The 23254-nt window shown below is 39.5% G+C and overlaps 2 protein-coding genes across 2 annotated transcripts; one reads left to right on the top strand and one right to left on the bottom strand.

Annotated features, from left to right (window-relative positions):
* The first annotated feature begins 1203 nt into the window (after positions 1 to 1203).
* Positions 1204 to 13700, top strand: POLR3G (RNA polymerase III subunit G). Its single transcript, XM_086629808.1, has 7 exons — positions 1204 to 1323; positions 3349 to 3478; positions 7744 to 7806; positions 8507 to 8557; positions 12056 to 12126; positions 13009 to 13137; positions 13614 to 13700. The coding sequence occupies exons 1-7, from the start codon at positions 1204 to 1206 to the stop codon at positions 13698 to 13700; spliced, it is 651 nt and encodes a 216-aa protein (XP_086485934.1).
* Positions 13701 to 18087: 4387 nt separating this feature from the next.
* LYSMD3 (LysM domain containing 3) lies at positions 18088 to 22968 on the bottom strand. Its single transcript, XM_009992939.2, is given in 3 exon segments — positions 18088 to 19596; positions 19598 to 20203; positions 22708 to 22968. Coding segments are annotated over 3 exon segments (915 nt in total). The 3' UTR covers positions 18088 to 19548.
* Between the last annotated feature and the right edge of the window lie 286 nt (positions 22969 to 23254).

Raw genomic sequence — 23254 nt, 5'->3', positions numbered from 1 at the left:
AGGGCTTTGCTGTATCTTTTATCTTTCTCCATTCTGCCAGGCTGACATCTTGGTTTCAATCCTGTTTTCAAATGAGTTTGATGTTTCTTTTATTCTTTATTTTTATTTGCAGTTAATTAAATGCTGAGGCTTAGATTTTGCTTTGTTGTCTTTCGTAAAAGGATTTATTTAGGTCTTTCTCCTTATTTTTAGACAGTTTTCTGTCCTGCTGATTGATGTAGAAATATATAATGTGATTTTGTTTTATCCAAGCAGAGCTTATTACTGTTGAAAATAGTAAGTAGGAAAATACTTGCTTGAACTGTTTTTTCACTGGCATTTAAGAGAAAGGCCGTTGCTTCCATTTGGGGGAATCTTAAAAGGTCTTAATCTTAAGTCTGCATTTCTTTACTCCTTATCAGAATTCTCTCCTAGATTCCTTGGTATTTTAAACAAGTGTGTGAGAAGCTGTAGTTACTGTAGGTGTATTTCTCACAGTTTGCTTTATTTGCCAACCTGTGGGTCATACAATCGCGGGGTGGAGATTGGCCTAACAGTGAAGGTGGTGAGATGTGACTGTAAATGTAGTTTTGCAGGCTATTTTTCTTTTATATATTTGGTGACAGACTTTAGTTAAAAACAGCCTCATTTTATCAGCAGTTAGCTTGCAGATGTATTGGAGTGCAGCAGAGCAAGCTGTTGGGAAGTCTTTTGATGCTTTTACCTTGAACTTCTACTTTGGGCTCCTTATCAGTACCCAAAATTAGTTACAAAGATAAAGGAAAAAAAATCTGAAGGACGAAGAATCCATGAGTGACAAACACAAACTGTTTTTTGGAGGAAAGTTTAGAAACTGCACAATGTATCCACAGAAAATTCAGGGTCCTTGAACTTCTTTTATTTTTTTTTTTTTTTTAATCTTACCTTGCTTCTGGTTCTTCTACCCTGATTGAACACAAGTCGGTGTATCTAAGGTTTAGAAGAAGAAAGTTTAGAATTCCTAGGTTAGGAGGTATTATCAGACCTGCAGAGGTGGCTAACAGAAATGAGGGAACAGAATCGATTTTCAATTTATAGTATGTATAAGAACCTAAGATGGGTGTTATAAATGGCTTTCTATTTAAAATGATCTTTGAGAATGTTTTTAAAAGCACTATAATCTGCGTTAGACATTAATTTTATAGGTAATACATACCTGTAACGAAATATTTCCAGTAACTGCAAATGGCCGGGTCAGGTAGAGAAAGAGGACGTGCTGCGTTTACCTTCAACATTGAGACTCTCGGCTTTGCTAGAGGTGCAGCTCTGCCTGATGTCGTGTCTAAGCCTCCACCACCATTTCCTGTAAGTACAGTGAGTATCTTAGAGCACACTCTCTGTGTTCTGGTAAAATGTATTCACTCTCATGTTCAGATATTACAATGAAGTATATGAAAAACCCTAAACGCTTTAGGACGGTTTCAAACTCTTATGTAAATAATTACTTTCCTTACTGTTACTTCCTGTCCCTTTGCTAAGTGTTTTATCCCTAATTTACCTAGATTGCTTGCAAGATGTTTGTTCGTTAAAGTCCTCATCATGATTTAGTTTTCTGGTCATTACAGTAATGGAAGCACTGAGTATCTGAATTTATTTGAAATGAAGTTACACTAGTCTTTGAAGCTGTGAATGGATTTGCTGATTTTAGAAATTTACTGCTGACCTTTACTTCCATAAAAGATTTTGGAAGATTGTCTTGTACCTCAGTAGCCAGAGTTGGAAAATAATTTAAAAATAACTGAAAGATATCTTATGTAATTGAGGAAACTTAATTACATTTGGCATTTGGAATGTATTTGAAAATTAAAGGGAAAGAAAGAGCATTTTCTGACTGAGCTTTGTTATGCAGGGAAGCTTGGACGATTTTGAGGCGGAAAAGCAGTCTTACAATGTTGCAGTTTCGTGTAAGAGAACCTCCCAATTTTGTCAGGATTTAGTCAAAATGCATGAGATTTTTCTCAATCTCACGTGTTATGATACATCTAATGGCATATAATTGGTGCTGTGTTGAGATTTCTCTGAATAGTTATTTCACCCAAGGTTCTGACTTACTGAACCAGATGTAAGCTGTGCAATTTCGCTGGTACTAAGCCATCTGTAACTGTTCCTAAGTTGAGTGTTGCAGTCTGCTTGGTCGCACAAGGAAACTGAGCTCTGTGTGAGCTACAGCTGCTGCAGTTGCAGTCAGCAGTCGATCAGCCTTACAGGAGAATTACTAGCCCTGGTATATCTAATGTATACCGTGGAGAAGGTATAGGTGCTTTCTTCGTTCTGTGAACAAAGTTTCAGAACTAAGTTAAACTTTTCAGGGAGAAGCTAGAGCCATTCAGAAGAACTAGAGTTAACCCAGTAGCAGAAGTAGTGTCCATAAAGATTTCAAGAATCAGATTTAATGATTGGGCAGTGACCAAAACTGTATTACAGCTGTCGACTGACTTAACACTGAAATTATTTTAAGCAGTGAATTGTTGCTATTACATATTTCTAATAGACACTTTTTGAGTTCTTATGAATTTCCTGTAAATGCAATTAGAAACCCAATTAAGGAGCATCAGCTTCCCATCAGCAACATTAGTGATTTAAAATGTCAGCTAGCAAATACAATTGGAAGCAATAAACTCCTTTCATGATCCAGCTCTGGGACTTGGGATAGCACTTTGTGCTTTGCACCCTACCACTCAGGTATCGATTGTGCACCATCTGGTGTGTGAGGGAAATAACATCCATTCTGTAATTCTGTCTCTGGCTCTAGTTTTCTGTGTATTTTTATAACTCTTTTCACTCATTTATCTTTCCCAATGTAAAGATTCATAGTTCAAAACCACTCCCTCCAAAAAAAATCTAAACCTTAACAATTAGTTTAAAATTCAGCTGACAGAAGTGGAATTGTGTGAGGGCCTGTATGCCACCTGGTTGCATGACTACACAACTTGTTTCTGTGACGATAGTCATGGAAAGGATGTCCATGTTATTCAGAGTAATCATACTTAATGTAATTAAAACACTTTTAGAGAGATTAAGGCCAGCACTACTGTGACTGAAGAGAGAAGCAATGGTTTCTGAGTAAGTTAGGCTGGTACGAAAAATTGCTTTTGGCGATTAAGAGCTTGACATGACTATGAATTACTATTTCACAGTTTTAATACTGTTTTTTCTTGATTTCTTGGTATATTTTTTGCAGAAAGATACAGAGGAGTCATAAAAGGTATAAAATTAGTTGTAAATGTAGTTACGCATGTGAGATTGCAATGAAGTATACTTGCCAAGTAGCATAATGCATAGTTTTGATGGATATTAAGACCTTACAAATAATAAACGTAATTTGTACAGAGTACAGACAATAAGCCAGTGCCTCTGAAAACAGGAGAAGATGAAGATTACATGTTGGCCTTAAAACAAGATCTTAGAGGAACTATGAAAAAAATGCCATATTTTTTGGCAGTAGAAGAAGAGCGTGAAGGTTTGTTTGCGTGCTTTTTATTTATATCTTCAGTCGTTACTATTCTGTGAAGGACGATGTAGTGGAATGCATGTGTTGAAAATGTATTTTGTACTGATAATGAGGAGTAAAAATTGGCAGCTTGAGATAATAGGGATTTTTTCTGCTTTTACCCTTGTTGAAGTTGTAGGTCACACCTACAAGAGCCATAACTGGAAAGCAACTACTGTGTGAAAAAGAAGTATCAAACATCTATTCCATTTGGTATACAGTAAGAAACTTTACACCAACTGTATGCAGTCTTTTCAATTATATACTAACCAATACAAGTGAAACAGGCATTTCGACATGTTAAAATACCCTAAAAGTTTTGCATTGGAGTAGAGAAATCTGTAGTAAATATCGGTGGTGAAGTTCAGCTTCTGTTTTAATTGTGGAAAGACATACTTAAAATAGTCAGTGTTATATTTAATAGCTGGACATTCTGAAAGGTACTATATTTTTTACCTAAGTCCATTCAGGAAAGAGCAGTAAGTATGACTGGCAAGTCACCTGAAATACAAAGACTGAGAGAGATAAGGTTAAGTGACTTACTGAGGTTTGCATCAGAAGCAGAGCTGGATTAGAAGCCAAAGCTCGATATTACTTTTCTTGACCTAAGAATGTCTTTTGCTTATAGGTAATTAAAAATTAACCACTTTGGTATTGTTTGGTAACAATAAATGCTCTGCTATACTTGACATCCAGTCCTACATCATAACACTGCTAAAATCCAAGCTTCCTGATCAGAAAACTGAGCTAGTGGGAAAGAAGGAAAGGGAAAGGGTAGGAAGACTTTCCTATCTGTTTACCTTGCCGTGGGGGTATTGTAAATCTAGCAGTCACAGGAGTTTATTACTGTAAGGAGTGTTTCTTTTCACCTGTGATTTTGCCTAGCTCTATCACCCTCCAGAGTGCTTGTTCTGAATGATGTAAATGGTAAGTACTGTCACTGGAAAACAGGAGATGCAACATGTTAGGAAATGCTGCATGTGTCATACCCTACGCCCAGTCGATGTGATAAGCAGTCACTGAAAAGCTTGATACAAACATTTAAAAAATCCAAAGTGGTCAAATACTGGATAGTCTTTTCCTTGCTGTCTTGTGCTGATTTTGAATAGGGAGAGCTGACTTGAACTCTAAAATGTGAGGTTTAATTTCCACCCCGAAACCATCAGAATATTTTCAGACTTGAATATTCATGATGTAGATACGATATAGGCACATAGTCCAATCCCTTCTGAATTTTTGGCAGTTTTTGTTCATGGCGTAGTGATGAATTCTAGAGGTTTTTGAGACTGCAAGGAATTTTTTTTTAATTAGGCTTGGAAAGTAACACTGATTAACACACCTTCCTGATTGTCCACTTGTTGTACAAAAGCACTGTTTAAAATGGAGCAGCTCTCTGCGGTGTGAGCAGTGAATGCACTCCTGACCAGACGTTGTGGCTCACAAAAAGCAGAGTGTTTCCTTTGGCTGGCAGCTGGAGCCCAGCAGTCACCAGGACATGGCAGGCAGCTGTAGTGCAGCACAAGCTGACCACCCAGGGTGGACCCTGACAGTGCAGCCAGGTAAAACATTGGTATGAGGCAAGGAGAAGAGATCTGATCTTAATTTCTAGATCCCTTTATGATGGTAGAAGAACTGCAAATTACTCTTTTATCACATCTCCTCTTTCATCTGCCAAGTAAACAAATTTCAATCTCTTTGGATTCTCATCTCGACAGAGGCTTGCCGTGCTCTTGATCTTTGTCAGGCTTGAAGTTTGCTGTTGCCGTTGGAGGCACAAAAAAGGCAGCTGCTGTGCTTGAGAGCAGGTCAGGGTTATTTCCAAGGAACCAGCCACTTTATGAGAACGTATTATCTCTCTTTTCCAGCTTTGCCTCACATGATCATTATAGAATCATAGAATGGTTAGTGTTGGAAGAGACCTCAAAGATCATCTGGTTCCACCCCCCGTGCCATGGGCAAGGACACCTTCCACTACACCAGGTTGCTCAAAGCCTCATCGAACCTGGTCATCATTCTTCCTGTTCACCTCAAAATCATATTTGTTTCTGCAGCCTTCTTTCTGAGGTGGAGAGATCTCTCCCTGTTGCCGAGTGTATTGCTTAATAGAACTGCCTGCTTTGAAGACTGTTTTTCTATAAGAACTGGCAGTTGCAGGGAAAGCAGGTAGACAGCAACTTGATAGACTCAAATAATACTTCAGATGTTCCCATCATGTCCCCAAGGGTAAGTTGGTAAGTTGAGGTAACTTTTTACTGAACCTTTAGTTGTATAAAAATGCTGCATCTGAGAGGTGGGATATAATTACATCAACTGTGGTCTGCAGCTTAAAAAGTTTGCTTTCATCTCAGTCACAGTATGCAGTTGTCTCTGGGACCGCATGTATGACAGAAGTGGCCTGGCTTTTAAGAAAATTGCTTTCTTCCCCCAGGGTGGATTACTTCTAACTGATCTTGTCTGTTACCTGGTTTACAGCTCTTTGCTCCCCTGTATTTCATCAAAATATCTTTTAGGACTGAGAGAGAGGCAGGAGGGGAACTGTGGGTGGGAACTTCTTAAATTGGCTTTACTGCAAAAGTAACAGGATTGTTTTAAACCCTCTGCACAAGGTCTGTGAGCCATATGGTCCTTTGAAGTGTGAGAAGGGAAACATTTTAATTAGTTAGGACATAGCTGGCTAGCTTTCTTTCATTATTCAGGTAGTAAATGAAAGCCACATCTAATACTACCTAGCAATTTTGATGCATTAGTATGTCATATTGAATAGATTTTCATGATTCATTTCAACACTCATTTTGAGTAAGTAGTGGGCATGTTCTATAGTAAGTTCTCTATTTTCCTTACTTTGTAAGCTATGAATCATTCATATTTTCACTCTAGGTGTATCTGCTATGACTGGGTGACTGTCACCCTGGCAGTGGTTTGGAATTAATTCATTAGCTGTGTGTGGCAGGAGTCAGTCAGACGTATGTTTTTACTGATGGTGTCAGCGATTAGTTCTTCACGGAAGAGCCTCGGGCTGAAATCAAAACTACTAGTTTCTTTCCCTCTCTGTTGCTGACAGTTTCCTACGGCATCCATGAAGGCCACCTACATTAAATGCCCCTGGAGACACTGTCATTTTAAATGCAAGCTTTGTTGCACAGTTTCAAGTAGGTCTTCTGCTGGCCCTCATCATAACTAAGTTTAAAATTGAGGTTCATTTCTGATGTCTTGCTTCTGCTTTTCTTTTCTCTGGTGAGTATGTTGGAAGTCTTTGACTGTAAAGGTCACAGTCTGTTACCATTTTTTATACAATACCCACAAAAATTATCCCTGTTTGGGTAATAAGTTACTAGTTCAACCAAAATCAGTAATTTTGCATTAAGTGGATTTTTGCAGTTGGGCATGGTAATTTGGTAAGAAAAAATGAGACTGATTTAAAAATGCTAAAGTTTTGATGCTGCTTTTGTCATCAGAGATTGTGCAAGGAAGTTTTTATTCAGTATAAATGGATGTGCTTACACTGTATAGCTACTGTTATTAGTTACAGTGCTTTTCTCAGTTTAGTTCTTGTGCCTGGAAAGAGTTTAAATGAACTAAAATGTGTTGCTGCTGTTTAGGACACATATCTTTTATGCTTCTAAGCTTTGCCATTGCAGAAGTACTTAAAAGTCTTGGGACTTGGGATCAGTCTGAGATGTGGCCTTCTGAGACCCGGGAATTGTGGATACACTTTATGATTAGCACAGTGGTGATAAATGTCATTGACTGGTTCTGTAGCAAAGGTTTGATTGTGAAACTGTTGAAGAGTAGGAGAGTTTGCGTTCATTTGATGTTTTAACCTAGTTTCCCTGACTATATCTGCCTGTTATGGTTTCATGCTTTCCAAGGATAGAAGTATAAATTATAATTTTGGAGGGTTGGGCTTTTTTTGAGGAGAAGGAAGTGTTTTGATTAAAAGGAGATACTCCAAAACCACAAAGCAATATTTGGGGGCTTTGCCTTTTTTGGGGGCATATAAAATCCAGGTCTTGCAAGTACTTAGCAAATTATTAGTCCTGGGAATTATCATGATAACTGCTCAAAGTATTGACATTAAACTATTTTTTAAATGTATGACAATAGCACAAGAAAATGTTCAATGTGAGATTAAAAAAATGCACTGTATGTTTAGTTATAGGCAAATATCAAGGCCAGTGTCTGGATTGCCTTTTTAATTAATTGAATTCAATAACTCTTTGTATCCTTCTCTGTAGCAATTGAGAGGTACAGTAAAAAGTACCAAGACAGTGAAAAGGAGCATGCAACATGGACCCCAGGTAATCTGACATTATCAAAGGCTAATTCTGTATCAACCTGTGAAATGTTCTACACTTAAACATTTGTATGCAAATCCTTACCAAGTAATATATGCCTTGTTGAGGGTTATGCCCTTTGCACATTTTCAGATCAAGGTGAAGTATTGCTTTGCCAAAAAAAAAAAAGAAAAAAAAAGGAAAAAAAATCAGATTTTATTCATTTGCTGAGTTGAAACAACTGATTTGCAGCAAAAACATAAGCTCTCACTAGCTTTCCTCCTTCCTTACTCACTATGCAGATACCAGTTTTTAACTGGGAGCAAACATTGATCTTACTGAAAATAACCCAACCTGATGTCTCAGTCACAGGTAGCTGGGTTTGTAACACTGAACTTCCACAGCCATATCTGTATATCTCATTACTGCAAACTTATTGTAGAATGTAAATTGAAGGGCACATGGGCCACTGGGAGGGCTGAACTTGTCTCTTTGGGGCAGATGCCAGTTGTCATTAAGGGGGTGAAATGCCAGTCCTTGCTCTAGTTCCTCAATTTAAAGTACAGCTAGAATTCCATAAAACTGATGTGTGCTAAACCACTTAGGTGTGCATGTAAATAGAATCAAGCACAACAGGGGTCCCTGCCTTTCCTCAATGGGTGGCAGGGGGAGGATTACTGCTGTAAATCATTGTTCGCATATATTAAAGCTGTTTTCTGTACAGATTGGAGAAGATTCCCAAGAGAGATAAAGCCAAAGAAAAAGACCAAGAAAGGTATATTATGTATCTTTTAAGAAGCGTTTAGTACACGGTAGTTGACTGATAGAAAACATATAGGAGCTGGGTTAGGGAAAAAAAATGGTAGAAATGTTAATGAGTCTGAATAATCAGGGCTTTTGGCATATTGTTTTCGAAATAATTTACTACTCTTCCTGACTTCTGTGGTTTTTGTTTTCCTTCGGTAGGATGTTTTAACTTACTGGAACAAATTTTATCTTCCTTTCCTGCCTTTCATATTGGTGTACCGTATTAACATATGAGATATGTATCAATGAAAGATTAAAAAAACTACAGAACTTTTTATTTTGAAAGTTTGTATCTTTATTCAACCAATCACCCTAGTTCTATTAAATGAATAGCTGGCTGTTCAGACTTCCTTTATGTTTTGAGTTTCTCAGTTATCCGCTTTATGAATTGGTTGACTTTTGCCTTTTTTTAAGCCTTTTATATGTGATTTAATGTAGGCTATTTTCTGTTTTCCCTGGTTTTACTTTTTTTGTTTATTTTCAGCTTTCTTCTGCAGAATTGTGAACCAGGTCTTTCAACAGCAGTTGGAGCTGGTATTGGTTGTTCTTACAGGAAAAAACTTTTTTATTACACAGCATCATACATGAATTTGTTTTTCCAAGTGTTTTCTAGTATGCATGACTGTTATTTTAAGTTCTCTGTAGAAGTCTGCTGTGCTGTTGATGTGAAATAACACTTGGCCTCCTGTATCTAGCTGTCTGTTACATATAATTGTTTACTTCATTGTTCTCTTTGTGCAAGTCCTTCATGTGTCATTTTTCAGTTCAAGGATAAAATAGAACAGAAAAAAGGAATGTGCAGTAGTCATGGAGACTGGCTCAGCTGGAAGCTTTGTTCCTTTAAGAGCGTCATTGAGAAGCATGGTGATAAAGGTAGACTGCAAGATCCAACTGAAAATTAAATTCTTATTTGCAAAATCTCTAAAGATGAAAACAGTACCTACCTACTTTTTCTTTTCCCAAAAGAAGAAAATGCGTTGGCTTTTATAAGCCTATACGCACTAATTAGCTGCCGAAGATCCAATGAAATTAGAAATGCTGATTTATTATTACTTGTTACAGTAATGTGATTATCATAAACAAAGAGAGAATCACCGTGGGGGATTTTTCCTCTTTCTTTTGTGCCAGTTTCTCTACTTGCTCTTAAAAGTGCATTTTGTTACATAGTTGTAACAGCAAAGATCAGCTGACCATCAGAATTTTGATTGGATGAAAAAAATAGGTTCCTCTAAAAGCAAAAATAATGTGAGTTTAGGCTTTTTGGGAGATCCTAATGATACAGAGGCCATACGAAAGTCATATGACTCAGGAGGTTTGTAAATAGCTGATCAGTGACACATCAGCCCCTCTGGTACATATCTTTGTTGTATTTTCAGGATCTTAGGTGACACTTTATAGCCGAGTGGAAAAAAGGTGAGGGAGTCAAGAGAATCTGCACCTAAATTCAAACAGGATTCCAACCATTCTACCATTGTAGATTGCAGGAGTGGTTTTAGGATCACTACACAGTTGTATGTACGGGAATGGCTTCATTTTTACACACCTCTCCCTCCCCCTTTCTGGTTTCCTTGAATGCTTTAACCTAAGACCTGACCACCTGCCTTCGTAGTGACAAAACTTGGAGTAGAATTCCACATCTCTCCCACACTTACCCTGGGCTGTGGACCGCAGTATCCTAGATAGCAGCAGTGCCTGCCAGAAAACAAACAAACAAACAAACAAAAAAACGTGACCCAAACAAAACCCACAACAACAAAAAACATTGACTGGGTTCAGTTGTTCTGGGCCAGCTATATGCATATGTTTGTAGCAAGCAGATGTATGTATTTAAGCCTAAGTACGGGGAGAACAGGTATTTGGAAAGATTAGATTGTATTCCATTGCACTTCTAAACTGTGTGGGTGTAAGGAGCTATTTTTCTTGGAGTTCTAAGGAGCTATTTTGCTTGGAGTTCTACTAACGATGGTCAGTGTGTCTAATTTTATAATAAGTTCCAAAGATGCCCAGCATTTAAGAAAAGATCTTGCATGCTTGTTTTCAGTTCCAGGCTGTTTGTTCTATAGGTATTATCTTTAAAAGTCTGAAGGGTGTTGTGCAGAGATTATCATTTTGAATCGCACTTTGCACTTGTTTTCCTTAAAAGCCTACTTCATTCTGGAGGTGTTTGCTTTGGTGCTGTTCATGTGTTATTACAGAGCAGCTTGACTCCCCTCAGCGCTGTGCAGTGCTTTTGTCACATAATCCCTTCCTAGGCAAAACACTGAAACAAACCAATGTTATTTATGACAAATGCTTTTGACAAAATACAGTTGTCTTCTTAGCAGCTATTAGTGTTCTGCTTCCTTAAGTATTAGGTCAGGTGGAACACACAACCGCATGACATTTTGCATATATCTGCTTCGCAAAGGAGATCCCCTCAATCAATGCACACGCTGTTTTTCTTTCTGATACCACTTAGTGCAGCCTGGTTTAAAAAACGTGCAAGTTACGTGAGCTATTTTGTCTGAGGCTGCCTTGTCCATCAGAAGTCGTGTAGCTGCACCAATATGGCACTTTACACGGGCAGTTTTACCCTGCTGAGAAGAGCTAATCTGTGTTAGGTACAGCCCTATGCTGAAAGTTTTATGTGATCGTGCTGAATATAGCAGGAGAGCCAAAAGACAGTTATGTTGTGGAAGTGGGATATCTCACAGAGCTCTCTAAATGCTGTAACATCTCTCACTCCACAGCTCTTCACTTCTCCTCATCTACTGCTCAAACTACACTCCTGGAATTGAGGCAACCTTCGTTTAGGGTGCTGCAATTCAGGTAGCTCTTACCTGGGTGTATGGAATGCTGGTTTTGACCTTCGCTCCACCAATTAATGAAGTAGCATAATGAGGCTGGATTTTAGCGAGTAACCTTAAGATGGTGTTCATGAATCAAGGGACTAGGTGAAAATGTGCACTGTGGACTCGTTAGATGAGAGACAATGGTGGTCCTAAAGCCATCTAGCTATAGTAAGCATGCCTACTATGCTGGAGATAATAAACTCTGCTGTCTGCCTTTTTTTATCTATCTATCTGAAGCACCCAGCTGTCATTAATGTGTAGCATAAATTAGTCACATTAATGAGTTTTTATCTTTCCAAGATGATGAAAAATAACAATTTAGATTCTGTTCTAGTTTTTTGACATATTGTGAGTACGTAGGTGGAAAGTATTATGTGAAGCTGAATGTCATACTTTGGCCAAACCTTTGGTCACCTATCTGTTCAAAGTGAATTTCAGACTGGCCCTATAGGCATTGCTTACATAAATCAGGCATTTACACCTCCATTAATGATGTAGCTCAAAGCCTAAGGTAATTTTAAGACAGACGGTGCAGGATTTCCATGGCATTCTCAAGATGGAAACTCTTAGGAGCAAGTAAAAAGAATTAGCGTTCTTCCATATTAAAAAAATAATAGTGATGTGTTTTATTTCAGCAGGTGCAAAACCAAAAAAGGCAAAAACCTCTCAGCCTCAAAGTAATCTGGATGTGCTGAAAAAAATTGAGGTAAGATTGCATACTCTTTCTAAATTGTGTAGAAGAGAAATCGCTGAAGGAAAATGAAACCTTTAGTAAGTTTTTTGGTACCAAATGGAATAACTAGAGCAGCCTTTTTCTGGCTTTGTCTTGTTACTCTGACAGACAACTCTTCTGCAATGTGGTAGCAGGAGGGAGAGGATAAGGATAGAGCCTGGCTGTGGAGAAAATCTGCTCCTGTTTGAACACGACAACGAGTTGTTCTTCACTGAGTGGCGATGTAGCCTAATTGTGAACAGCAGAGCTGCTACTAGAACTTAATGAAGGAGGAATTGGTGCCAGAGCTTTTAAATCTATTGCTGTTTTGCCATTCTACTGATGTTGGAAGTTAACCGTTTAGTAAGTTGAGAGGGAAGAAACGTACAGAAAGGGAAACTTAGGAGGGACGTGGCTTTGGTTTTGGAGGCGGCTGTTGGCTTGTGGGAATGGAGAGCTTGAAGGTGAAACAGCCTTGTATGTTTTAGCTTGGCAATACATCAGTTGTTTGGTGCAGATAGATACCTTATTACATATGGTATGCGGTATTGTTTTACCAAGCATGACATGGCCTTCTACTGTCAGTTATTCTAACAATGGATGATCAAGGGAAATCATCATCTCAATTTGTTACACGAGACATACTTTTTTAGATTTCAAGTCTAATGGCTAATGCTTGATCAAGTAAGCCCTCATGAAGTTCTCGTGCTTCACGTTATGTTGTTTCAAGTACTGACAAAAAAAAAAAAAACATTTGCACAGCATTGTTATGCTAGCTGTCTTGCTGTTAACTGCAGTATGACGTTTTGGTAGTGTGGAGGATACACTGTTGCTGTAACATGGGATTACCTTCTAAAGGAGATTGCCTTATGACAGGAGTTGGAAAAGAAGGATGACGAAGAAGAAAAATCCGAAGATGAGAAAGACAAACCAAAAGACCAGGAAGGTGAAGATGATGAAGAACCAGAAGAACCAGAAGAATATGATGAGGAGGAGCAGGAAGAGGTATGTTAGTTTTCCTGTTTACACGAAGTCAGATCCCATTCTTTGAGTAACATGTTGGCTGTCAGCCAGAGAAATGTCCCTAGCTTCTCCAGTGCTAAGAAAGAGTTGTAGTGAGAGGCATTATTATGTCAGTTTCCTTTGTTGCACTACATTGTGTTGTAGTTAATGTAATTGAATGTTTTAGATTTGTTATTCTCAAAAAGGTCTGGAAAAAAGATCTTGCAGGCAGGAATGTGTCCTGCCACAATCAATACGTAGTTGTTTGTTTTCATCACTAAACAGCGATGCCTTTTCTTTCATAAATACCAGAACTTCATTACAATGTTTTCCTTTTTCTTTCCCAAGAAATAAGGAAGGAAAAAAGTCCTATTACTGATTCAAAACGTGGGTGCTTAAGTGTGGTTTAAAGCATGTTTCTTTCATAAACTCTTTCCTCCACAGATACAGTGATAGATTTTTTTTTCCCTTTTGTTTAGGCAAATGACTACATTTCTTCATATTTTGAAGATGGAGATGACTTTGGTGCTGCAAGTGATGACAATATGGATGAAGCAACATACTAGCTGTTGTTGCTAGGTGGTATACTGCTCAAGCTTTATGCTACTTGAAGTAGAATTCTGGAGGTAGACTGAGTATCATAGAACTAAAGCTTTAGCTCCGTTGGTTTTAAGTAAGACTCTCCAAAACCACGTTGGACAATTCTTTTTAATTGTACTGTGCTGCAAAACAGGATAGTTTTGTTCTTTTGCCAGATGTTATGCAGACACGCGCCTTTTTAAGGTTCTCTGGAATGCCTACTGATGGAGTAAGCTATATGCCATTGTGTTGCCTCTGTACAGAAAAAGAATGTATGCATTTGAACAGAAATTGTGCCTAAGCATTTGCACTAGTCAGTTTTATGCTTTAGCAGTCAAATCTTGAAAGTAATAGTGAAATTCTTGATGACTGCAGCAAAAAAGAGGTACAGCCTTTATGGACATAAGCTGCTTGTGTTTGGCAGCTGACTTCCCTGATGCTATTTAGGTAACTCCTGATTTCAGGTGGCTGAAAATAATTGACCACTGAGCACTTTAATATAAACTGACTTGAAAGGACCTTAGTAATATGGAAAAAAACAACAAAAAAACAATTTTAAAGAGCTATTATTCTAGTTAAACGGATTCATTATTTTTAGTATTTTGGTAAAAAGGGACCGTAATATTTAATAATGTGTTACATTACCTTTGTGAATCAGCATAAGTAATAATTGAGGATAGTGTTACTTAGAAAGAACATTTGGCAGAATTTAAGATTGAGAAATTATGGAATGCTAGTTTTCACCAGTGGCACACGGATTAGTGATGAGAATTTCAGTCCTTTGCCTCAGTTCCTCCATCTGTTAAGACGACACAAACTTTCCTACCTCGCAGAGCTGTTACAATTAAGATGGCAGACGATAGCTATCGATGTAGTTGTTAATGCGTTGTGGTTTTTTTTTACTTTACTATAGAACAAACAAGACAGCAAATCAGTAGCAAAACACCCCCAAAATGTAGGGAAAGAATGTGGTGAAGTATTTTGATGCATGAGGTTTTAATTAGGAAAACAAGGCAAGAATGCTGAGACTAGCAAAACCAGAATGTTTGGAAACATTAATTTAATTTAAGAACCAACAGCTGAAGTGTAGAAATTTATTCCTGAGATTAGAAACTTGAAATAAATGACAGAGCATTCTTTGTCGTGTTGTCCTTTGATGATACAAAATATTATTGATCAGTGTTATTATTGATCAGTGTTATTATGTCACTATTGATCAGGGTTGGTTTTTGTTTGGTTTTTACTTTTTTAAAGCATTCTGTTCCTGATAACTAGTGCTATTACCAGGTCTAATGAAAGAACAGTTTTAAACCAAAACTAACTCTTTTATCAGCAAAGGAAAGTATAGAAGTCTTCCTTGCAAGTTTGGCATTTTGTCAAGCAGTACTTTACCTCACTGCTGACTGGAAAACAGTACTGCATTATTCTATAAATGTCTGTATGCAGGAAGAATTTGTTCTTTAAGGTGTAGCTTTCAAGTGTTCTGATAAAATACGTATCAGATGCAAAAGAAACAAAACTAAAATGCTACGCCTCAAAGGTACACCAATTCTATTTTGAAGCTACAAGTAATGTTTAATAAACATTGTGCTGCATTGGGTAAGAAATGTGTTGTGTCTGTTTATTTTCTTTTAACACCGCACATGCCAGCAGCTGTTTCTTGACCATGCATGCCTGTTTCTTGTGTGATACTCAAGAGGAAGACAAGATGTTGTGAACAGGGTAAGCATGTTGAAAACTGAAGTCACTTGCCTCAAGTATAACAAGTTTTATCTTCTACTAGCTGTTTCCCTCTATGCAAGGTAAACGAGACTCCTTGCCTCCCACACAAGGAATGCAGATAGATGGCTTTTGCCGAAGAACGAGAAAACTAACACTGGAAAAGCATTACTGAATGGGTTGGAATTTGGTCACAAGCTGCACCTTGCCAAACAGGTGCAATGAACTTATTTTGTGGCAGACACTAACTCTTGGGGACCGATGACTTTCTTCATTCCTCATTCTGCTAATGGGAGAAACAATTGCCTCTCTGCTCGAGTGTTGAGAAATACTACTCTGGCAGAAATTAGGTCTTTTTGAGACCTTTAAAAGGTGCACTGTGGTCACCTCTGTCCTCCAGAGGGAACCGCAGCCTTAGGATGGACCCTCTAGGACTAGTTTAACAATGGCAAGTAAGGCCAATGGTTTTGAATGTGCCATGCTCTGTAATGATACAGCTCTCTGCCAAGGCATTTCTGAAATGAAATGAGGTTGTGCTGTTCCAAAGGCACAACATTTGCAGCTGTATTTATAAGCCGATTTTCTGATTGCTTATAATTTATTGCAAGACCATAATGCTGATAAAACTCAAGACCCTTCTTTGGGTCTCGGCAAACTTGAGGTTTGGACAGGCATATGTTCAAATTCTATCTTAACAACATAGCAGAAAAACTTTGCTACTTCATACAAGAAGGCACTGCTTTCAGGGTGTAGGGAGATCACTATCTAAGAACTTAATTACCTTAATTTTCCATGCTTACTTCTTAATCCTCATGTCACAGAACTAACAAGTTCTCAGAACTCTATGCAGAAAAGTTCCAAGTTCTACGAGGCACGCATAGGATAAACCATTAAGGCTCCGGTTAAGGTATGCTAGATATGAATGTGCAGGATTTTTATTTTAGGTCATACATAAAACCTAGCCAAAACAAATACAAGTAGCAGCCTCCTGTAATAAAACATGCAAAGTATACAGAGCTAAGAGTACATTATATGCACCACTTCCACTGCAGTCCAAAATAAAATCTTTATTTTATGTACATTACTTAATGTTATTCTAAAAGCAGAGGAGCAGAAGTATTTAAAATACTTGCATCCTCATTCAGCATTATTTTACAAAGTCGTATTTTCAGCCTTTATAAAATAGTTATACAAAGATTTATTTTTTTTGTGACAACACTCCAAAATATAGCAGATTTAAAGCATTTACATTTTACATGATCCAACAGTGCAATATGCACTTAAATTTAAAACCAACTTCCTGATCAACAGTGTGTTGTAATTAATCCAAAACATGATTTACGACTCAGTTGCTTTTTTGTTTGTTTGTTCGTTTTTTAAACAAGTCTGTTTCTAAAAGACTAACTTTACAGATTTTTAACTTAAATCAGATTTAAGTTCCATACAGAGCAGTTCCCTGTTTATTCAGGGCTGACATGTGACAATGCATTGCCAGTTGTGTTGTACTTCTGAAAAAAAGTAAAGATCCCTGTACCCTGCAGGATGCCAAGCCAGCTGATGTCTGTAGATCACCAGCACCAGGAATCCTACAATCTTGGAAAGAGACGCACAGTATCTTCTGATAAATTTAACTCTCTGAATTAAACATATTCTATATGAAATAATATGCTACATAATGGAATAGTAAAACCACGCTAGGCTCTTGGTTAAGATTTTCTAATGATTGCTTAACCCAAGGTAAACGAAGGCCCATCGCACTGAACTTCGTGACAATAAGCCACGGGCCTTTCAACACTGCAAAAGCCCAAAGCCTGGGATACCCTAGAGAAGTATTCAGCTGTACCACCACAGGATGAAAAGCAGCAGTTAACCACTGATCTCTTTACTCCTGCGTCAACAGGATAGAGACCTTCCTGACTGAGTCAAACCACAACTGCAGTGAAGTTCGCTTCTACAGCGATCACAATACCCATCAGGTCAGGTAGACTTACGTTGCATCATCACAATGGCTAAATTCATGTTCTTCGACAATTTTGTGAGAAATGGAAGGATGAAGTATTAAAAACGTGGAGGTTTCAGAAACAGAATGAAGAGGAAAGAGACAAACCAGCAAATAAGCTTGCAGCCAAACTGACATGTTATATACCACGTATTTCTATGTTTCCTACATAGAAAATGTCTTAATGTGCCCAAACTCTGTTGTCTGAACTACAGCAAGCCACCTTTTAAAGTTTTAGCCATACAAGTTGTATCACGTTAGCGACAATAAATTATTTTGCAATGCAATTTTTCATGTAGCCTTACCCAGAACTGGTACTTCAATATTCATGCTTGTGTTATTGGCACATTGTTTTCATGGAAAGAACCGTTCTTTTAAAACATCTTTAAGAACAAGTGTTAGGAAGTTCATGCCTGTTTGCAGTCCCTCTTCTAGCGTGGAAACTATGAGTAGTCTCACTGTTTCCACAGATAGCACCGCAATCAAATGGTTCAAGAGTCATAGATCATAGTTCACAAATCCAACTGTACAGTATCTCCCTTCACTTTGGCCTGCTTCAATTTCAATATAATACACTAAAAGTTACCCAATTCATGTTCATACATTTAGCATGCCAGTGAAAAATATTTGCAACAGGTGCCCCAAGAACAGATGAGGCATGAGTATTTGCTTTCAAAATTTAAGCTGATAAAGCACTTTGGAGTACGTCCAGTAGTCAGGAAACATTCACTTTATCAGATTTTTTTATACTGTATATACTTAATCAAGACAATCAAATGAAAGCTTGTAATAGTAGTTTAAATGACAGTGATTATTTTTCCATTTCTCTAAGTCCTATTCAAGTTATTTATCTTGGGCATTGGTAACAAATGGCACTTTGAACAGGGCAACGGAAATCTTACTCCACAAGGCAAATACAACAACAAAAAAGTTATAGGCAGCATCTCATTTTTTATTTAAAAATATTCTGAGTACACAAGTCCCTCCTTCTTTCTGTAGGAAGAGTCCAGGGTTTGTTTTTGTTTATCTGGTAGCATTTTCAGGTAGGGAAGAAAAGAAGGGAAAACCAAAGTTGTTCATGAAACCCCAAGTGAAACATTCAAGAACAGAGTGGTTGATGAATACACTACTATGTAAAGAACAAGTCTGAAGCTGCAACTTGCAAAATTTCTTGCTGGCAGCTATTCAATCTCATTTGAAGTTTTTTAGGAGATTTCAGGAAAAAATTAGTGTTTGAGGTTCATGGGCACATGAACATTGGTCCTGAACTGAGATTAACTGGAGGGGAGGCAAAAAAAAAAAAAAAAATCCATTAGCATAAAACAAAGACTACCGAAGCAGTCACAGCAAGCGCTTCTTTCATTCCATACACAGCTGACCAGATGAGAAGTGCAGTCCAGTCAGTTTTCAGTAGGACACCAGGGAAGGACATGAAGTTTCAACAGGACTGTCTCAACTGGACTGTGTTGAGGCACAGTATCACTTACACACAAAACGAATTATTCTACTGCCTGTACTGAAAAGTACTAAAGAATGGGTTGATCACAGGCACAGGATTTGAAGATTCCAGCTTAAGTATTAGTTATGGCCTCTATAAAAGTCACTTCTAAAAAAGAACTTCATAGTGGCGATTAATTGTGGAACAACTGGGTTTTTTAAAAAAAATCTTACTCTATAAGAAAGAGAAAATAATGAGAACACAGTTTTAACTGACAACTGTAAACCTGATATTAAAATGTCAAGTGTACTATGCATTCTATAAATACTTTAAGATGTTTAAAAGTTAGATATCCCCAAATGCCCATTTTAGGGCTGTAAAACAGTGAGATTCCTCATGTGTTAGTTCAAACAACATTTTTTCACTTCATCATTAATTAAAAAACATAATGCCTATCAAAATAGAAAAAAGTGCAAAGCTTCAGAGACAATTTTATACCTTAAATTATATCCCAACCTTGCATTAAGATCTCCTGTCTCAGCCATATTCAGAGATTACATGATCCACAGAAATATCCTTGTACTGGAATGCTGCCCATAAAGGCAAGTCACACGTCAGTATGCATTTTCTCTGCGTTCCAGATGCATTTTGCATTCTGTGGTTTCCCCTTTATCTAATGCTAAGTTATATGTCTATGAGTAACAGTTTCCTGGGATTTTGCACTGTTAAGGCTGAAGGTCTCCTTGATTATCAACATTTATAATATTCGCAGGATTTATTCCATTTCCTATTGGTTTCTGATGTGATGCTGCTGTGACAAACAAATGGGAAGATTCCATTGTAGAATGGTGACTGACATCTGCTTTCACTAGAACTTCGTAATACAGGAGATAAAAAACGGGAGTTACTATGCCAATAATCAACATAATCACTACAGCTGTCCACCATCCTATACCCCAATCTGCTCCATAGTAAGGATCCTTGCATTTTTTAGTTTTACCATCAGTTTCAAAACAGATCTGTTGTGCGGCTAAGGCAGAAACAACTTCATCAAGATTCTCTCTCTTTGTATCATTACACTTCACTATTTCTTCTATGTCTCGATCCACTTCTTTTAAAAAGTTGCCAGCAGTCTCATTAGCAGAGAATTTATCAGAAGGTGACATTTCCTGTGCTTCTGGGGAACAGTAAGCAGGCCGAAGGACTGGTCTTCCTTTTGGAGAGACATGCGTTTCGGTCAATACACTGAACTTCTTCACTGGGATTTTGATAGACCTCAGGGCAAAAAAGTCTTGATCGTTGATAAGATTGTTAACTCTCTTGATATCTGCAACCTGAAAATAAAAACAGCAGTTTAAGTGTCAAGGCCTCATTGAACCGCAACTCTTAAGAGTATTGCGTTATTGAGAAACACAATTCTTCCCTAATGAAACAAAGGCAGCAACTTTTTTTTATTCTTTCTAAACCAATACCCATTCAAACAGTGTGGGGTGAGGAGAGGTCAAAGACCAGATCTGAAAAATGTTAAAGCAATGTTACTTCACTCACAGAATCATAGAATGGTTAGGGTTGGAAGCGACCTTAAAGATCATCTAGTTCCAACCGCCCTACTATGGGCAGCGAAATCCTCCACTACACTAGGTTGCCCAAAGCCTCATCCAACCTGGCCTTCAACACTTCCAGGGACAGGGCATCCGCAACTTCTCTGGGCAACCTGTTCCAGTGCCTCACCACCCTCAATGTAAAAAATTTCTTCCTTATATCTAATCGAAATCTCCCCTTTCAGTTTAAATCCATTGCCCCTTGTCCTATCACTACCTGCCCTTGTAAAAAGTCCCTCTTCAGCTTTCCTGTAGGCCCCCTTTAGGTACTGGAAAGCTGCTATAAGATCACCCTGGAGCCTTCTCTTCTCCAGGCTGAACAGCCCCAACTCTCTCAGCCTGTCTTCATAGCAGAGGTGCTCCAGCCCTCACACCATCTTCGTGGCCCTCCTCTGGACCCGCTCCAGCAGCTCTATGTCCTTCTTATGTTGGGGACTCCAGAGCTGAACACAGTATTCCAGGCGGGGTCTCATGAGAGCTGAGTAGAGGGGCAGAATCACCTCCCTCGACCTGCTGGCCGCACCTCTTTTGATACAGCCCAGGATATGATTTGCTTTCTGGGCTGCCAGCGCACATTGCCGGCTCATGTTGAGTTTCTCATCCACCAGCACTCCCAAGTCCTTTTCCTCAGGGCTGCTCTCAATCCATTCTCTGCCCAGCCTGTACTTGTGCTTGGGATTGCCCCGACCCATGTGCAGGACCTTGCACTTGGCCTTGTTGAACTTCATGAGGTTCTCACAGAACCACATATATTCACTTAATGAATATCCATCATCAGTGGTAACTATCTTGTAAGTGCATGGGACAACTTTACCTCAGTGTTTTCAAATGAAGTAGACTACTGTGCGTTCCTAATTAAACTGAAAACTTCTAAGTCAGGAATATTAAAAATTACAAGGTTCCAATTCATCTAGCCACAGCTGTGGTTTGGATACTCTTTCTGCTTCTGAGGGCTAAGGCAGAAACGAAGCATAACTTAAAACTGTCATCTTGCGTCATCAAGTCGCTCTCCCCTTCGCCTATTGTTGCTCAAAATCAATCTCATTTCGGTCTCAGTAAGTTCAGATTTTAAGTCTAACATGAAATACTCTGCAAAGATGTAAGTGCCCTTGGAGAATTAGCGGCTTCATTCTGAAAGAGTAACTCTCTCAACATGGAAGGCACAGCCACAAACCTCACCACAAAGAAGTACTTAAAAATCAGCACTTCTTTCCGACACCTGGTAAGCTCACGGGAATTGTGCCCATTCTAAGATGCACAGTATGCAAGTTCAGATCCTTCCTGTCCTCACTGGGAGGATGTCTATGCCAGGAGAAGTTGCAGAGAGAGGACAAGGTAGCCAAGAGACCCTTGTTGCTGTGACTGCTCCAGTTATGACACAGATGTGGCCAGAAAAAGTAAGTTAGGCTGATCAGTGCCTACTCCCTGCAATACCCTTGTAACATGGAAAAGTGTTTCAGTTCCTGTGACACTGTATTTGTTACGCGTACCACAGTGAATAAATCAGACAAGCATTAAATGACTGTCAAATGCAGGATTTACCTCAGTGATTAGTGAATTTCCATGAATTCCAAGCAAGAAAGCAACTCAGTCACCTTGTGCTTCTTCTCTGAGGCCTGATGCAGTAAGTCTGCTCAAAATACCTAACTGTGGTGGGTTATGAAGCCAAGAATTGCTTAATGAGGCTAAGGTCTGTCATGATTAATACATAGTTAGTCAAGACTAAGCTCATGACAGGAGGCCTCTAATTGTGTTTCTGCCTGAATAATCAGACGACAACAAGAGTTCTGTAAATATGGATTTTCAAGTTGACTAAATTTGACTTCTGGAAAACTGCAGTTAGCAGTCAGTCCGCCAACACACAGAGCCGATTTCCCATTAGAACTGGACACATGTAAAGGTTAACATCAGCCAGGACAGAAGCCTCTGCCTTAATTAGCACTGACTAGACAAAAGTACTGGGTAGGCAGGATATTCACCGGACTAATTTAAGAACTCTTAGCTAGGAGAAATACCGCGGTCTGAGCACCAGAAGGGAATGCTTGCAGTATGTGGGCAGAGAGCTCCCAGCGATACAACACACCGTGCTGGTAAACATTTACCAACTTTGCAGAATTTAAAAGACAACTACAATGAGGGGTTTTTTTCACCCCCCTGCCTTACTGGGGGAAAAAGCCCTTACTTACTTCTGCCGGGAGAAGGGAGAAGGCAGAAGCGGTGAGCGCCTGCGGACTTACCGAGCAGCAATACTGAAGCGCGATGGCGTTCAGAGTGTCCCCTTCCCGGATATCCCTCGTCAGCAGGACGATATCATCCAGCCTGTCCCTCGACGCGCTCCTCCGGACCTTCTCCCTGCCCCGCGGCCGCAGCTCCGACACCTCGCCCTCCTCCTCGGGCCCCTCGCTCTCCGCGCCCGCCAAGGGGTACAGGTGGCCGCCGAGGGGCGGCTGCGCCGCGGCCGGCGGCGGCGGGCCGCACCCGGCGCTCCTGCCCGCCATCCTCCGCGGGCGGCTCTGTGGGGCAGACCGCAGGCGTGGCGCGCTCCGCGGGGGATGGGGGGGGATGGGATGAGATCGCCGCGCCGCCCGAGACCCCCCCCGACCCGCTCCGCTCCCACCGACGGGAGCGCCGGGCCCGGCCCCGCTCCGCTTCTCCGCGGGCAGCGGCGCTACCGGTCGCCGCTCCTCATAGCGACCGCAATGGCGGCCGCCGCGCCACGTCCGCAGGGCAACCCCGCCCCCCGCGCCGGCCGCGTGCGCGCCTTAAAGGGCCCGCGCACCGCCG

Source organism: Tauraco erythrolophus, chromosome Z (assembly GCF_009769465.1).
Source record: "Tauraco erythrolophus isolate bTauEry1 chromosome Z, bTauEry1.pri, whole genome shotgun sequence".
In the NCBI taxonomy this organism is placed as follows: Eukaryota; Metazoa; Chordata; class Aves; order Musophagiformes; family Musophagidae; genus Tauraco; species Tauraco erythrolophus.
This window is presented reverse-complemented; position numbering and strand designations above follow the sequence as displayed.

Coding starts and splice junctions, on each gene's coding strand:
- POLR3G (XM_086629808.1), top strand. CDS start 1,204: ATGGCCGGGTCAGGTAGAGAAAGAGGACGTGCTGCGTTTACCTTCAAC. Junction 1,324..3,348: donor AGCCTCCACCACCATTTCCT/GTAAGTACAGTG, acceptor TAATTTGTACAG/AGTACAGACAATAAGCCAGT. Junction 8,558..12,055: donor AAAGAAAAAGACCAAGAAAG/GTATATTATGTA, acceptor GTTTTATTTCAG/CAGGTGCAAAACCAAAAAAG.